This window comes from Polyodon spathula, chromosome 3 (genome assembly GCF_017654505.1).
Source record: "Polyodon spathula isolate WHYD16114869_AA chromosome 3, ASM1765450v1, whole genome shotgun sequence".
Taxonomy (NCBI): Eukaryota; Metazoa; Chordata; class Actinopteri; order Acipenseriformes; family Polyodontidae; genus Polyodon; species Polyodon spathula.
Genome location: NC_054536.1, coordinates 15,935,910 through 15,954,913, shown reverse-complemented (window position 1 = coordinate 15,954,913; position 19,004 = coordinate 15,935,910). Strand labels below are relative to the sequence as shown.

At 37.4% G+C, this 19,004-nt stretch overlaps 1 protein-coding gene across 2 annotated transcripts in view; it reads right to left on the bottom strand.

Moving 5' to 3' along the window:
• Positions 1 to 19,004, bottom strand: part of LOC121312770 (transcriptional activator GLI3-like) — a 114,599-nt gene that overhangs the window by 58,681 nt on the left and 36,914 nt on the right. Inside the window, exons 1-2 of one of the 2 annotated variants that reach the window (XM_041244516.1) lie at positions 18,883 to 18,979; positions 16,842 to 17,087 (exon numbers count right to left, since the gene is read on the bottom strand). In XM_041244516.1, the coding sequence (XP_041100450.1) occupies positions 16,842 to 17,034 (193 nt within the window). In that variant the 5' untranslated portion in view covers positions 17,035 to 17,087; positions 18,883 to 18,979. Of the gene's footprint in view, positions 1 to 16,841; positions 17,088 to 18,882; positions 18,980 to 19,004 lie in introns of those variants that run through there. The other variant, XM_041244515.1, reaches the window with a different exon arrangement.

Here is a 19,004-nt window from a genome sequence, read left to right as displayed (position 1 = left end):
TCACATAAAGTCAGTAAAAAACAACATATGAATCCAAATTAACATGTATTTATACTAAAGTAATACAAAAATGACTACAAAAGATTTAGAAGTGAGTAGTTTTTTGAGATTTACGATTATACTGTATTTACAGTATAATCGTAAATCTTGAAAAACTACTCACTTCTAAATCTTTTGCGCATAAGTAAGGGAGGTAGTTGAGTATCTAGGTAATATAAAATATCTTTGGAAGTACCTCCGCCATTTTTCAGTTGGACAAGATTATTTGATCAACTATTTTTTAATCGATCAAAGCCCACAGGTGTTATTCATTGATTAATCATTAATTCATTAAAGCCCTTATTCAATTTAAGAAAAGTACACCATCCTTCCAACGAGCACTGGAGCAGTATTGAGACTCTGTCAACCATGGCTGGCTGTACAGTGTATGAGTGACACTTTCTCTTATTTAAGCAGCAGCTCTGAATGATATATGAGATATTAACAAAAGTACAGCATAGTGTAACATTTATTACTTGCATCTCTCCAATTCCCACAAAGTATTCCTTGAAACCTTGGCAAAAAGAATGCAGTCTAAATTAGTGAGTCATTTTCAAATAGCTTATTTAAAGTTCCCCACCACCTCTCAAGCATTCCTTACTCTAGGTGTACTTGGAAGCCTGATTCAGTGTTCTACCCACTCTAAGATTATCACATTGCTTACTGTCAGTGAAACTGGATCAAATTTAATAAAATCATATGACATCTTTCAGTACTGTCTACACTCAAAAGTCGTATAATTAAATGGCATTAAACTTTGTTTAAGAAACCTGATGGACCTGAGAGGAGACATAGTGTATTTTTACACTATGTCTGCCTTTATACATTAGACAAATACAACATTTAGGCAGAAGGGGAATGCTGTTATTATTTAAAAAAAAAAAAGAAAAAAAAAACCTGCAGGAGCACTTTTACTACCTTAATAGTAAATTCTGCTCTTGTAATAAAGATCTGTTTCAGGGTCCTGGTCTGAGAAATGCTATCTATAGTATTTGTTTAAATTTCAAGGAAACTGCTCACCAGCCCAGGGTGACTCATTGGAGGCATAAACCTAAACTGATGACAGCTGTTTGATCGTCTGATGAGCTAGTACAGCCCACAATGCTATAGATAATATAGGGATCCAACTTAGCTGTACAGTTCCACAGATTATACAATTCAACTGAAGGCCACGTGAATAGCACTACAAACCCTTTATTCAATAAAATAGAAAGCATAGTGACCAGAACTTGGAACTGGAAAACTGAAATGCATCTGGACAGCAGTAATTGTCATTCAATTACCTAGAAATGATCTGAATGACTTCCGATGCCCTCAGTTTTATTATTTACATAGTTTCCTGACTGCTCGTCCCAGAGGTAAGCAGTGGCCAGGCTGTGTACAGAGTAGCCGATAAGAACAGCTTATTTGAACAGCTCTGAAGTTTACTTGAGCCTCTTGTTTAAATACCCTCTACAACCTATTTCAAACAAACAGCTCACTTCATTGGAAAGGCAAACAGTTTAGCAGCAGCACACTACCACTTGAGGAGAATTAAACAAAGCTGAAAGAAAAAGACTGCATTTGCCGCGAAGCATGGCAGTGATGTGGAACAGCACTTCCAAATACTTTTTTTTTTTTTTTTTTTTCCCTTAAATCCTTCACACATCCGGAGTATAAATATAGAACTGGCCCCCCTTGGAAATCTACAAACCTCGGAGCAAAGAGATCTGCACACACACTCACACACAAACATACAACCCCACGCCAACCCCCACACCCCCCAGAATCCAAATAATCCATGACCAACCAAGTCCAATTGTTAGTATCACCTGCATACACACTTTGTTTTACTGAAATTAACCCTAGCAGCTTCTAGTAACACAATCTGCCTGTTTAAAACAGCTGCTCTGTGTTCCAACCATTTGTGGTGCATTCCTTCCTGCCATCATATTAATGATACAGAAATGATATGTTTTACTTTATAGAGTATCTATCAAGGCATTAAACACTGAGAAATATATAATGTAAATATATACACATGTACTGTACACTACAATGAAATAGTACAGTGCAAGAGGGAAATGATTGTCTTGAGTGACACCCACGATCCAGACAAAAACATACAATGAAATAAAAAATATATATTTGAAGTGGTTGGTTACAAAATGAGATGCAGGCAACAAATTCCTATGAACCCCCAGATTCTGGTTTATTATCACGCTGGTTTCTGCAGTGGACACATTAAGACTTTCTAAAGGCATTACATTTTTTTTCTTCTTTTCTACTTGACTGCTATCTTCAAGTTCAAAAGAGAAGTGTCTGCAGCGTGAGGATTTACTCTATCCACCTTCTGTTTTCATTACCCAGTTTATACGATAAAAAATGACAGATTTCTAATTGAAATAAAATAGATGCTGAAAAACCATTGGCGCCGCAGTCTTGTAAGTGTAGAGTTTTCCTCAAATTCAAACTGACTGGGCAATTGTGGGCTATGGCGGAGGAGGATAAAACTATCTGATGAAAAGTATTTAGTGGACGGCGGGAGACAGTGGAGGTATTGGAGTATTTAAGCACTGCACAGTAAAGCATTCGCTCTTGACTGCATTATGGTTGCCCTCTCTACCCCATTCCAATCTTGACGTTCAATAAGTGTGGGTTACATGGGCTCCAATGCACAAACAGGGAACTGTGCAAACCAGGAGAAAAAACACTCCAGTCACTTCATGAGGGAAGAATTGTCCAGGCTCAAGGCACAAATTTAAAAGCCCATGCTTGATTTACCCAAGAGAGGGTTGCTGGAAGAGGAAGGTGAGGGTGTGGTAAGTCACTGACATGTATTCAGTTATATAGAAAGCCTGTATTTTACCTTAGGGTGGACAGTATGCTCTTAGTTGGATGATCTGCACAAATTACTGATGATTCATTAGGAACATAATTTGAGGCAATAATCTGGAATGTCATTTTGGTTGCCCATGGTCATGTCACGTCCCATTGACAGTGTAATGACATATGTTTCTTATTTTTTTGTCCATCCCCTCTACAGAAATTGCAGACTAACTTCTACAGTGTCCAGTTGTTTCTTACTCATATTAGAATTGTATGGTGGCATTTTTCCTGAGAACAGAAACTGCGCTTATGGCGATTTGAAGCTTTCAGATCTAGCCCAAATGTCTAAAAGCGAACTGACTTTTACCATAAGCTTTTGTCATTCATTTTCCTGTTTATATATATATATATATATATATATATATATATATATATATATATATATATAATACAGTGCCAAGAAAAAGTTTGTGAACCCCTTAGGATTTTCACATATTTCAAACCTAAAATGTTATTAGATCTTAATATAAGTCCTAGTAACAGATAAAGATAACCTGATTAAACAAATGACACAAAAACATGACTTTTTCAACATTTATCCACAAATGATTCAATATTCAATATCCATGTGTGAAAAAGTATGTGAACCTTACGATTCAGTAACTGGTGGCAACCCCTTGAGCAGCAATGACTTAAACTAAGCGTTTCCTGTAACTGTTGGTCAGCCTCTCACATCGGTTTTAAGGAATTTTGGCCCATTCCTCCGTACAGAACTGCTTCAACTGGGTGACATTTGAGGGCTTCCTTGCATGGACAGCTCGCTTCAGGTCCTGTCACACCATTTCGATGGGGTTTAGGTCCGGACTTTGACTAAGCCATTCTAAAACGCGGAATTTCTTCTTCTGCAGCCATTCTTTTGTAGATCTGCTTGTATGTTTAGGATCATTGTCTTGCTGCAGGACCCACTTTCGGTTCAGCTTTAGCTCACGGACTGATGGCATGAAATTCTCCTTTAGAATCTTCTAATATAATGCAGAATTCATGGTAGTGTCAATGATGGCAAGCAGTCCAGGTCCTGAGGCAGCAAAGCAGCCCCAAACCATCACAATCCCAGCACCATGCTTGACTGTTGTTTTGAGGTTCTTCTGTTCAAATGCAGTGTTTGGTTTTCAACAACCATAACGTTTCTCATTGAGGCCAAAAAGTTCTACTTTTGACTTGCAAGTCCAAAGAACATTGTTCCAGAAGTCTTGTGGATCATCTATGTTCTCTTTGGCAAACTTCAGATGGGCAGCAATGTTCTTTTTAGCAGTGGTTTCCTCTTGGTTATCCTTCCATGAACACCATTCTTGTTCAGTCTTTTTCTGATAGTTAAGTCATGAACACTAACATTAGCCAAAGGCGAGAGTGGCCTGCAGATCCTTGGATGTTACTCTGGGGTTCTTTGTGACTTCCTTGATGATTTTCCGGTTTGTTCTTGGAGATATTTTAGTAGGACGACTGCTCCTGGGTAGAGTGACTATGGTCTTGAACTTTCTCCATTTGTAGACAGCTGTCTGACAGCGCATTGGTGTAGCCCCAAATCCTTAGAAATGTGTAACCTTTTGTAAACCTTTCTAGACTGATGAGCATCAATAACTGTTTTTTTCTGAGGTCCTAAGAAATTTATTTTGATAGTGGCATGATGTGTTTCCACACACCTGTATGGTGAAGCCCAAACTCACAAAGTTTCTGATCTTTATATAGGGTGGGGCCTCCCAAACTCACCCCTGAAGATCTACCTAATTATTTAAACACCTGATTCTAATTATCCCCTTAAGTGAGCTGATAAAACCAGGGGTTCACTTACTTTTTCACATACCCTGAATCTTAATTATTCATTGTTTGTCTAATTCATACATCATTTTGTTTCAAAAGACATGGAATTGCTTAAAATAAACCCCACTTGACATTTAACCCTTTGCAGTCCATTTATAGGTTTCACTCGGCCATTGAAAAGTGTTCCCTGCTTTTTCCGGAGAAAAAACGACTAGAGACCTGTGCGTTAGATCGTTTTGATGCAAATGATTAAGAAAAGATTGGTTTTGATTCATGAAAGCTATCATGGTAAAACTATGGAATTATTAGATATTGACCTGGTAGCTATTTTCTCATCTATGTGAAGGATGACAGAGCTGGGGAAAAAAATAGTACATTTGAACTGTAATGCCTTAACATTGGCCTGTCTTTCATAACCATCAGCATGATTCTTTTTCACTCCTTCATACTGCATACAACAGAGAAACGGGGTGGCAGTGTCTTAGAGAAGAAAAGGTCGAGTATAAAGTCATTTATTTTATCTACTTGGTCACTAGCTTATTAATGACTTATGCCAATATAAACGAACATGCAAACAGAGCCTGACAGACATGTTCCTCTTGGATAGGAGTTCAGCTATACAGTACCTACAGCGAGCCACGTCATAAACCAGGATAGGCAGGTTGTGAAAAGCCGTGTAACGCATCATTAATGGAACTCATTACTAGAAAAAACGGTTGAGATTTGCTATAGGCCAGCTTTTGCTGTTTGGTTGGAACAAATGATGCTACTAGGTTAGGGCTGCCAAAGTTTATTACAGCTCTTTCCTTAAAGCATATGATCTCATAGTTTAAACATCTTAATTTGCAGTGGTGTTTAGATTCAAGTGATGAATGGGAATCTGGTGTATATTTAAGAGTAATTTTGAAAGAAATTCAAGTTTGGTCTTCATGTGTTGCATGCCGCTACGGAACCCTAGCTGTTTCTCACACATATTGAACGCCTTCTTTTATGCATATTTGGAAACAGATTCTGTGCTATCTAGTGCACAAGAATATTAAATATATCTACTAATCCTGTATTTATAATTATTTCTGTCGCTTTAATGGTACAGTTGACCACCTGAATGACTTGAATAAAGAAAACAAAATATGGACAGACAATATATGTTAAAACATCAATGCTTGAATCCTGCTAATAGGGATTGCTTCATATTGCTTGGATTAAGATACTGATTTTAAAATTCTTTAAATTTATCTTTATGTTTTAAAAAACAGCATTCATTACATAGTGGCTGATTTTCTGTTTGTGCTCATGTACCCTTGGATTTATTGCAATCCCAAACTGTTTGTTATGAATGTCATAATTATCTTGAAATTACATTATCTGTAGACATTCTACTAGTCTGAGTAGGCTAAGGCGATTAGGCTAAGACAATTTCAGGAAATTAAATTTTCCAAACCGAACTTTCTTTTCAAGTTTCTTTTTCATGGTTTATAACTTCAAGTTAAAGCGACAAGTGCACACTGAGGAAAGACCACAGGATACCTTGCCCCTTGACTTTAACATCCAACACTGTGGGTCTGAATTTTCTTTACTTGTAAATCAATACAATCCTCTTTCCTGTCCCTTGTCTGAAATGCAGTACAGTAATCCCTCACCAACCACTGGGGTTACGTTCTTGAAAACCATCATGGTTAGCAAAATCGTGGTTGGTAAATACTAGACGGGAAATAGGGGGTTAGGCTCTCCACGGCCGCAGTTACTCTTGTCAATGCCTATCTAAGTTGCATTTTCCTTCACTAAACACAAATGAAAAACACAGTATCATAAAAGCAATGAAAATACTATAACATACTGGGTAAAGTAACATAATAAAAAGTAATGTTTTATTTACCTTGAATCCTTAGAGTTCAAGGCCAAGGTGTTGTTGACTGATGACAATTACGCTAAGTTAACACGGAGCAACGAGACCACATTTGCATACTACTACGACTAGTACATGAGACAAAGCTACTGAAGATGCTGGTACCGGCAGGAGGAGATGGAAGCGCGCAATAATACACAAGATGGCGCGGAAGCAAATATGGATGTGTCATATGTTTCCGTGCAAAACCGTGTATACACAAATCTATATGCCGCGGTTGCAAACTGGTATACAAAAGGAAAACCGTGTGTACATGACTTCCGCGGTTGACAAATACGTGGTTGGCGAGGGATTACTGTGTATGGTTTACAGCTAAAAAAAATTGATGAGGAAGTCCACGCCACAGGAGACAAGGGGTGCAGGTAATGCCTGCTTGAAATGGGAAAGGTTCACTCCCAGGTATATTTTGCCTTTGTGCCAGGCATATCAGTGCTTGAAAAATCTACATGGCTTAGTTTTACGTGATTTGAAAACACATTTTCCAATGAATTAGGCAGTGGTGTTGAAAAGGAGGAGGGGTGGGGATTGAAGTTATTTCTTCTGGCAGTCCAGTCATCCTGATTACAAATATAAGCTCAGCATCTGCAAGAAATTTATAAAGTGGACTCGCTTTTAACAAATTTTTACCACGCAATTTGCACAGTTAGCCCTTTGTTTAATCGAAAAATATGCACGGCCCCTGATTGTATGTTCCTTTTCCCCCTCTAATGGCTGGGAGTGAAGGTTATTTCATTTGGTCTTTGGGGAGCAGCAACCAATCTAATACATTTTCTGAATTATTTCAGATTGAGCTGAGCTGAACATGAGAACAAAGCTCTGCTTCCAGAACAGAGCGGCTGACTGAACTCCCGACTGGAGAAGATTTACTCAGAGATTTAATAGCACAAACACTGGAGAAAATTGCAAGCCTTTCTTGTTTGTAAAATGAAACACGGACAGAAATGTTTCCCTTCCTTTCTGTATTCTTGCTCACAGATTTTGCTACTAACTGTTCGATGGAATAAGCTGCCTCTAGACAACACAGTAATATAACTATAGCAATGTTAGGAAAAAAAGTCAACACCACTTGTGCCCCCAGGCCAATTTAATCGGCATACTTCCTGCTTGTCAAGTGCTCAGGCCGCAATTCATCAACCAATTCCTCTAATTGGCTCAGAGAAATCCAAATTGAAACCAATGGACCATTCTTCCAGGGGTGACCTTTTCCTTCACCAAAAATGCTTCAGCACACCTCTTCTCATATGTACAATACAGGGCACTTACTCAGTTGTTACTTGCAGGATATACAGTGAAAACAGTTGTCACTTGTACAGGTAGTTTTTTTTTTTTTTTTCCTCATATATCAATGATGAAAATAGGACTCCATTTCACAGCATATTAGCCATTCGATTTTTCTAAGAGCCTAATAAGTCATACCCTAGTTAAATTACACAAAATGTAGAGGTCAAAAGCTCTGGTGTGTGCCTAATTAAGCTTACAGAGGCAAGGAAAGGCTGAACTTGTATGCAGTGTCTAATTTTTAACTGCACGATTTGTTTAGTAGCTGGAGTAATCACAATGTAAACCAGATTATTTTAAATATTATTCATGCAAGTGTTGAGGTCTCCAGGTTCAAAATCAGTTTTTTCCCAAAATGACCTAATGGTATCACACTGCCTGTCTTAGAATTATTATTCATACGGTAGAACTTCCATGCTGAGATACAGCAGCTGTACTGCATGAGTCTTTCCATACCAGTGGCCTTTCTCTCTGAATGAGTTTGACAGTCCATAGATATACTGAGACCAGATGATATACTTCCCTTAGATTTCAGCCTATGAAGCATTATAGTCTGCTAGGAGTTAAGATACTGGAGAGTAAAATCAATTGTACATTTTTCACACGTAGCTGAAACAACCCTAGTGAGGCAGGTGTGAATCACACTACCACTTTATGCTGGCTAAACATATTTAGCAAGTCATTTACAAGCAAAATAAATAGATTGTTTTAGATCCAATAAATATCACCTTCAACAGTTGCACTACAAACTCGCTGAAGCTTAACTGGCAAAGCATTAAGTGATTTCTTGATAATTATCTTTCCACCTCTCCTCACTGTTCTACATGCTGAAGCTGGTTATCTTTTCAGCCCCCCTGATGTCCAAATTGCATTTGCAAGCACTGTAACCTAACGGAGGAAAGAAAATGAAGAAAGACAAAAAAAATAATAAAATAATAAAATAACTTAGAGTAATAATCATTAGCCTACAATTTAAATCTTCTGGGCTATTCTCTTTATCCAAACATTGATAGATCCGAGAGTCGCTGGCATATGAATCGCCAAAAGAATGGATTTTCCTGCAAGGTGCACTTGATACACTTTAGAAACTGCTTCAAACAAATTACCATTCAAAAAATCTAATTCGTCTTTATCATTATGTGTGTGTGTTCCACAGAAGAAAATGTAAGATTGAAGAAATGTTGGCAATACACATAACATAAGATTAAACGTAGTTATTCTGTTTGATCCATGCATTTTAAGACTTAAAGACCAGTTAAATTGACTCCAAATGCTTCCAATAACAAATACAAACAGAAACAAAGGTAACTCCATAAACAGCAAAATGCTACCAACAGCACACATTTTCACAGAGACAGCGACTGGAAAATAATAATAATAATAATAATAATAATAATAATAATAATAATAATAATAATAATAATAATAACAATTCTTGTGTTACAGTTCACCCAGGTGGTACCAAGGTCCCTGGCTGGGTAAACAGACAAAACCATCCCATGTAAACCTTAAAGAGGATTGATCCTTAAGGACCACTGTAATGAGACCTTAAAAGGCTCAACAGCAGCAGTCTGTGATTGAGGAAGCGGCAGTCTGCTCCCAGAAGTCTCCTCTAGCTGAGCTACATCAAAGCAAGCTGGGAGCAGATAGCAGGATTCTGCAGGAATCCCTTATCTCAGTGCTAGCGGATGCTTCTCCTCTGATTGTCTTGAACTGCCACCTGTCCCAGGCATCTTTGAAGGCAACGCTAAGCCTGTGATGGATCTGACCTCCTTGAGCTAAGACTCTTTTATGTCTTTCTTCATTTTCTGGTCTGTTACGTTTTCCCTCTTTTGAGCCGCTCACTACATGGAGCACAGGGAGCTGTGATACAGCAAGATGCTTTACACTCACAATGGAAGACAACCCATACTCCAAAGAACATTTAATTATGAACATTCTTCAGCTGCTTCTTGCAAACAATGTGTTCTAATAAATCCAGGAGTGGTGGATGGCAGGGGTGCTAATCCTGTAGTAATCCGGGGGAATTCGGATCACACCAGAAGCAGCAAATCTAATTTAACAAAAGCTTGCATGAAATAAGCAAATTTATTCAAAATAATGCCTCATAATTGAATAGGCCAAATAATAATACTAAAAAATAGAAATATTGTAAACCCCTTCTAACCACAGCCTCTTTAATTTTAATTAGACGCCATATATTTTTAGCAACGAAAGGCTGTAGTATACCCTAAATATGAATCTTTAATGATCTGAAAGCAAATGTTTTAAATTTAAATGAAACAATCACTCACACACCTACAAACCATCTCACTTTTCTATAGCCCGTCCTTTAATAAGGAATATGAATTTGCCTGATGTTTTCATACATGGTGATTGAAAAGTAAAGTTTAATTTTGCATCTGTGAGTAAAATATTTTCTGGTTTTAAAAAAAGGGAGAAGATGGAATTTCTAACAGCCTGCAGCATGCCCCTGGCATTATCAGAATTAATGCAGCTTTATTTTCTATTTTTTTAAAGACAAACTTAAGGTAGCCCTAATTATCTAAAGCAATTCCACCAAGATCAACTTTTAGCTGGTGAAAATGTTTTTGAAGTGCAGAAGTTTCATTAAAAAATATAGCTTGCCACCGCTGTTTAAATTTGAGCTAAATGTGGCTGTGAGACACAGACTAAGTTAAAGTAACGCTGACAGTATGAAGTTAGGTGGAGAGACTCACCTCACATGTTGTTTTTCAATTTTAAATACATTTTAAAGGCTCTCCAAAATACATAACAGCTGCCATGAATCCCTTTCACACATTTTCAGTAAACATGAGAAAATGCTTCTAGATGAAAAAAAGTAATTGACAAAAGCAATCAAAACACCAGGGTTACATTTGGTTGTATCTGGCGATTTTATCATTCGGTAGAATAAGTCCTTTGATGAAAAGCAAAAGTCTTTGAAGTAATGGTCTGGTACAGGGTGTCAAAAACAAAGTACTTTACACCTTTCAAAAGTGGTTAAATCACACAACTTTGACTCTTCAACGGCAAGAAGAGAAGCACAAATTGCTTTGCATGATTCATGCTTTTGGCTTTTATTAGGCCAGTTCCTGGCACCGAGATACTCAAGCTTATTTTCTGAGTGGGCCTAATTAAATTCCTTTTACCCTAAACACCAACCCTCGCAGCTCTGCAAGGGAACACATCTCCCAGGAAATCATTTATTTCACCCAGCTGTTAAGAGTCTGTTAGTGTTGGAAAACCACAACTGAAGGCATTTGGTAGGATAAACAGAAAGCGCACATTTTCCAAAATTCTGGCTCTAGGATTAAACATGTTTCAATCTGCCAAAATTATTTTCCCTTCCTTCAAGAACAGAAATCCTATAATGATCTAACCTATCATTTTACAAACAAAAAGCTGGACAATCTATCATAATGTCTTGAATTTGCAACATACAATGCTGGTCATATAAAACAATACATTTGTATTTCAATGTTACAATGACACAACAAATGACTATACTTATCTCTTTTGATTTGATTTTCTATAAAAGTTTATGGGTAGACAGATCAGCTGACTGCTTAAGTCTTTTGTTTAAACACTGATCCACAGGGCTTATTTAGGAAAGGGATTTTCACAATCGTCAAATATTTGCTAGTGATAATTACCACGTTAGGTTATGAGATAAAAAGTCAGGAGCTGAACTTAAGCTGAAAAAGTTGTTTCATGGTTTTAGTTTCTCCAATACTAAAATAGCTATGTTATCCTTTGTAATGTATTATTTATTGGTACACAGTAAAGAAGAATTTAGTGTGGTCAATTAGAAGCTACACTTCATTATAAGCATCACTGTGTAGTTTCCACAACAGAATAAGGCTCAAGCAGGGAGAAAGGCCAGTCAACACTAACTCAATAAACAGGGGGGACTATTATGCTTTTTTGCATAATTAGGTCTCCCCTCTTTGTTGCCCTGCTGTTGTTTTTTTTCACCAACTGGTCTGCAATAGAGATAAACAGCAATTGGCGGTGGTTTCTATTGATAATGAGTGAAAACTACAAGTATTAAACTTTCTTTAACCTTCATATTTAAAGGTTTTCTGTTAACTGTCACAAGATGGAAAAGGACTGTTTGCATAAAATTGTCACAGTAACTTCTGGTTTCTCCATATGTCACTGGGGGCAATTATACCAAAGCCCACTAATGCCCAATAATGACAGAGTTGAGACCACCTGACTCGTGTTGCCTGTGACCGGCATTGGACTACAGAAATATAGAAAGAATACAATTTTATAAAAATAAAAAAAAGAAAAAAAAAGTGGTAGTTAATTGATGTAATAAGCTGTTTATAAAACACTGACATTTCCATTCATTTTTACAAATTATTAATTTCTGCTTTGCGTGCGCTAATGATGTGATTAACTAAAAAAAAGATGGACAAAAAAAACATACCAGGGGCACTAAAACTGTAAAGGCTTGGGATTTTTCATAGCTATTAAAAGCTCACTGAGCTAAGAGTCTTTTGCCTGCTGTAGTTAACTCCACTTATTACAGCCGGTTTATAGTTTGCAAACTGGCTTTTTAACACTAGTTGTTGAGGTTTTAAAAACATGTTCCTCTAAATAACCTCTAACAGAAGCAAGAGCCAAGCAAATTATTTCACCATTGATAGCAGTTTAAACAAAGCTGCCTTTGTCTATATAAATGATATACAACCAATAGTTTTAAAAGATCCAGCTCTTACATGTCCAAATGTTAGTCAGCTGAAGGATACTGTGCAGAGCAATGAAATACTTCATTCGGCAAGTTTAGTGATGAAGAAGAGACCCACAGATTATCATGGCTAATCAAAATGCACCCAGCTACCTCCAGACCCTCATCTCTCCCGACCTCTCCATTCTGCCTGCACTACAAGACTGGCTGTACCACCGCTACACTCCCCTGCCTCCACAGCCTGCTCCTTCTCCACCCTTGCCCCGCAGTGGTGGAATTACCTTCCTACGGATGTCAGGACTGCCCAGACCCTGACCACCTTCCAGCGCCTCCTCAGGACACACCTCTTCAGACAACACCTGTGAAACTCAACTCTTCCCTTCTGGACAATATAGTATTGTGCCTGTAAAGTACTTTAACTTGCACTTATCTGCTTCCTATTTTACTGTATTTAATCCTGCACTTAACCTAATCTGTAGTATTTTGCATTGTTACCTGACCGTATCTAACCCTGATGTAACTGTCAACACTGTTACCTGCTCTTGAACTACCCTAATATCAAATTGTACTTTAATTCTTGATATGTATTTTTTGTATACAACTGTAAATCACCCTGGGTAAGGGTGTCTACTAATAATAATAATAATAATAATAATAATAAATAATAATAATAATAATAATAATAAAATGTAGTATAAGCACCAAACTGGCTACTTGAAAGGGCATAAATATCAGATTTGAAATCCAAGATCCAGATCTAGACACTACAGCAAGAGATTATTCAAGGTATTGATATTGTTGCTTGCAAAATATTATATATTTTTTATATTTTCTTTTGTAGATCTGTGTTCATCAGGCTTTTAGTTTTGTATACCATCTGGAAAGAGAACTCCGCAAATAAAAAATAAAAAAATTACGTTGATGCTTTAATTTTTGTACTATCTGAACACAGCCGGGTAACACAGTTACCAACATTCCCCTGTGAACACAGACTAATGTATCTGATGTTCGTGCACTGTTTATGCCATTTCTTTTATGGGAGGGAGTTTTATCTTGGTTAAATTGTAAAATAAGAAAATCTATTTATACCATACTAACTTTTAACACTTGACAAAATTGTTAATAAAATAGTTATACTAAGTAGTGTAGTTTTTGTTCACCAAAATTTTGCCTTGACACTTCCAAGCTTTTTCGCAAGTAAAGTTGGTTACATTTTAAACAATGCCAGGGGTAAAAAATTTATAATAAAATGCATATAAACACACACACACACACACACACACACATAAACAGTACTGTAAGGGCTAGTATGGTGTCTCTAAAGAAGTGCTACATCACAAAGACGACAGCCAGGTGCTAATGGCTCCAGGTGCTGGCATATTAGCTACAATAAACACTGATAGCAGAGAATAAAGAATTGCCCCAGTCACAGCGTTCTGTGCAAACGCTGCAGTATGGCAGGGCTCACACCTGTGACAGATTTAGGAGGTGAAGTAAAGGGTCGCTGAGGTCAAAGTGGCATTTGCTAGCGTAAAGGTCACTCTCATTGTGCCGCAGGTTTTCAGAATCTGGCACCACTGCTGCCTCAAGGCAGCGTGGGGATTTAAAAGTGCTGTCAATGCAAGTTTTGTTTTAAAAAGCAATTAAATTCAGTGCCTCTTCTCTTCAAATAGTTATAATATACTCAATGTATTTAATACACATATTATATTAAAAGGGGTGTTGTATTGTCAGAATTTCAATTCACATAGATTTTTTGATCAAACAGTGCCCAAGATAAATGGTGTCTGACTGTGGGTTAAATTGGCAATTTAATTAATTGTCTTTGGAGAGTTCTACTTTTATTTTTAAATGAGTAATCATTATTGAGCCATGGCTTATAAAACACTGAGGTAAAGTAAAACTTTTAAATACTTTTTTTAAATACTTTCTGCAATTCATTTTGGATTTTGGATATAACTTTTCTAGTTTAAAAAAAAATATTGCTCATTTTGCATTTTTCTTTTTTCCAAATGTAATGTTTCTTCAGCTATTACACTTAGTGCGCTACCTCTATGAGATCCAATCACTTTTTTGGCGCTGCTGGGAGAGGAGAGGGAATTAGCCACTTCCTGAACTAACCAATGTCTGAGCCTAATAAGCAGCTGGCTGCTTGTGGGTCAGTGAAGGATCTTCATTCATTTACCAGGTTTGCCCTTAAAAGGCAACTGTTGACCCCATTGCTAAGGAGAAAAAGCCTCTATCATAACTCAACCTGAAACGATGGAGCACCAGGGTCCAAACATGTAACTTTTTGATGCAAAAAAAAACCCATACGTACCCAAGCATGTGCAGCTACTAGCATGGATCTTACCTGTGCTGCTTTGTGTCCCTGCCTAATCACATTCGCTGATTAACAAAAGATTAAAAAATAAAACACTAACTCATGTCTGAGGTTAGAGATTTTCTTGTGCCAATTACGACTTTGAAGACAAAAATCATTGCATGCTTCCACTGCATTCACTTCACGATAGACACTATCGTGGCCAAAAAGCCAAGAGTTGAAAAGTTGGACCCTAGAGGTTCTGTATTGAATTTCATTTCACCCACTGACTTGCTATATGACCCTTGGGCAAGTCAATTCACCTCATTGTGCCTCTGTACCACTGAGCTGTAAAGCTGGATACCCTACAGTAAATTAGATGTGGCAGCTTCGTTGGGTTATATTGGGAAGATAATTGACAAAAATGCTCTGGTTCCAAGATTGCTTCTTAAGGTTGGTGTGACAATTTAATTTAAGAGACCCAGAATTAAGGCCATCCCTGCAAAAAAAAAAAAAGATTTTTTTTTTTTTTTTCGCTATCTAGTGCTGGTTGTCATTTATTTGCAAGACTAAAAACTCTACCAGCAAGATATGCAATCAAACTAAGGTAAAACTAAACAAGTACTCATTTTATACAAAGGCAAGAAACAACAGCCTCCTTTCCTTTTCTCTTTCTGTTTCACCAGTCATACTGCTTCTAGGAAGAAAAAAAATAATTGTCGAGCACTTTGATGTGAACCCTGATGGGGGAACAGTCCCATTTGCTGCCAGACAGCTAATGAAGGACTTAAATGAGCTGGTTTTTTTTGTTCATACTAACTTTGCTGAAAAACTGTTCACTAATCAGCTGTCTTCAGATATCATTCATCTGGCTAATGACCCTTTACCTTCAAATTGTAAACATTCTGTATAACCTACACCTCCCCTGGGTTTCAGCCCCCCCCCCCCATATTTACAGTAGGCCTCTCCTCCATGGACAGTAATTCAAAACTCATTGTTCTGTTTGGTGTGAGAACTGCCAGCAGCCAGACTTTCCCAGCTTGTGCAATTGAAGAAATAGTATACTTTTGTATATTAGTCGAATTACAGGACCAACAGATGTTTTTCTTAAATTAAAATAATTTCAGGAGAGTGGAAATAGTTGGATATTTTTGCAACTAAATTAGTAAATCCTGCTACGAATTAAGCAAATCTTTAACATGATTTGCAGGTATCACCATCCAATTATACTGTTCTTTCTTTCTTTCTTTCTTTCTTTCTTTCTTTCTTTCTTTCTTTCTTTCTTTCTTTCTTTCATCTCTACAGGTTAGTCCTATGAGGATAAGCATATCAGTTACAGCATTCAATAAAAGTATAAAGATAATAATAATCAATAATCAAGTGCTCAGTGGTTCAAAGAAGTCCACCAAGAATTTGAAGCCAAAAACGCAACAGACATTCAGCCATAATTAGATCTAACTTCAGGATTGTGTAGGGGGCTTAGCATACACCTCGTTTTATATCACTGCAGAGCAAAAATAAACTTGATAACTTGAGGCCTGTCAACTCCTTTTTCAATACTTTATTTTTGCCAATTCAAAATTGCATTTTTCTGATGCAATGCTGAGCATTTCAGAGGCATCTCTATTATGCAATGACATGATGCTGTGATTCAAAGTAAGTCTAGGGAAGCTACAGTATTCATGTGTGTGTGAGCTCCATGCGCAGTGCATCTACGGTTGTTACACATTTTCTTGTTTGGATGTTTGCAATTGTTTTTCTATGGAATCTTGTGAGGCTTGCAAATTCTTGACACTAAGTTCGGATTTGAAAGTCTGAGCTAAATTTCATAGCCGAATGTTCTAACTTGAAGTAGCTAAGTCTGCAACCCTTAGTCGGAGCTGCAAGTCACCATGTTCATATTTGGTGCATTAGGTACTGCAGAAAAAACTGTACAGAAAAGCTTAAGGTAATTTGATGTAGTACTGGGCTAAATGAGATCAATTACTTACGGTAATGGTGATCCATATAACCATTTCTTGGGTCCATCGCGAATAGCGTCCCGCGGTAAGGGACAGAGTGTTCGGCCAGGTGGGAAAGGGATCCATGGATCTCCTTTTTCACCAGCGAGGCTCTCTCCTCAGTGGATGTTGAGGGCTCCTCACTGATTTTTCCAAGACCTTGTCCTCCTGAGTGTGGCTGCATTGAGATTGCGTTTCTTCTTTCTCTCTGATAAGGCTGTCCAGGACTTTCATCCTCTGAAAGATAGTAAGTAAAATAATTTTAAATCTCCAAGAATATAGCCTAAGAATCAGTCTTCCATTCCACTCCAAAAAAATATATAAAATACCTCAAATTACTGCAGTCACAGAACTCATTAAGGCTGTTACAGTAGGTTAGGACACAACATGTAATCACTGTGTGTAATTGTAATGTTAATGTGTGATCTGAGAATTGTAATGTCTTGATGTGCACCGGACACTCATCAGCTGTTTTGATGAAGCACATCCATATTCATTAATGAGTTCCATTTTGGCCAATAATTCCTTGTGTAATCTCATGCAACACACTTCCTACACAGATGGTGATTCTTATAAAATATTCATTACATTTTTTTTTCTTTTTTTTTTCTCCATGACAAAAATCTTTTACGGTATATTTTGTCATTTTGAGTTTGAGATGGCAATAACAATCAGCAAACTGATATTGGTAGGTCTCTGTTTGAAGAAGGGAGTCCAAGTCTCCCAGCTTTATTTTGAAATGTGCATATGTTCTCCAAACTACCATCTACCTATAAATATTTCCAACAAATGATTAATTTACACAAACTAGGAACTGAGATAGAACGCATGTTTGACTCGTTAAACAAAAAAAAACAATCAATAGTTTTGCATGCTTGCAAGCTATAAAACGTTTGTCTACATTGCCTCTCTCTTGAGGCCAAATGAAAAACCTGATGGTCTGTGAACCTTTTCAAGTAAACGAGTAGAAAGCAAAACACTTTGAAGGGCTGTCCACATTGCAGGGGTTTGAAACTATTCATGCAATTATTCTGAGTTCTCCTCCAAAGCATTAACCACGGCACAACACAGGGGCAAGCAAGCTGTCCCGCCCTGTTCTGTTCAATAAGTTTTAAGTAAATGCAGGCAAGACTGAAACCAGGCCAAATTACTGACAGAAAGGCGCTGCCTGCCATGGCAACAAGTGTGACTCCATAGCAAATATGTAAGCAAACAACTCAGTCATCAGCAGCATCTGCCAGTGAACTCAAACAGACAAACAGAAGACAACTGTTACTGCACTGGATTTGGGTAAAAGCCAGCAACAGAGTCAGGAGACATAGTCAATTCACAAAAAAAAAAAACTTCAGACAGAATTCAGCACTGCTACTGCTTTACAGTACTTCAGTAGGTAGGCATGAATTGCTATCAAAATGCCCAACTTAGAAATCAAAATGACTAGTCTTTACTTGTGCTTTCTTACCCTAAAACATGTTTTTAAACTGACTGACTTAGGGAATCTGAGGTGAATTCCCAACTGCCTTGTTCAATCCTACTTAATATGCATGTTCATAATAAGCCTTCTTTTTAGTAAAACTAGAATATTTTTAAAATTAAAACAATTTGTAATGCACCACCAACATAGGCTTTAGAAAATTAGTGCCCCATCTAAGTTTTTAATTGATATGATTTTTTTTGTTCAAGAGCACAGCCTTGTATAATTCTCAACCCACATAACCCTTGATTAACATGTGAACAATCAGCACTACCATAACATGAAACACACTAACAATTCTTTGATACCTAATGTGCAAAAGAAAAGAAAGTACTTTCTTTTTTTTAAAAGCTTATTCATCCAGGTGCATACATTGTTTCCAGAGCAGACAATGCATTTAAAATGAAACGCATGTTGAAGACAGTACATTTTATGCCCATGCTTCATTATCTATGCAGTGTTCTTCCAATCTGCTAACAGAAGATAATCCTTGGTGCTAAACCTAAACCACTGTTTTGCTCATAAAAAAGAGACTCTAGTTGCTTCAGTAATACTTACAGCTAACTCCAATAGACCCAGCGACTCAGCCTCTCAAAGTTGTGCTTGATTTTTCCCAAGCCATGTGGATTCTCGTCTGAGCAAGCAGTGTTTCTTTCTTAGGACCCTGGACCCTCTGCCTT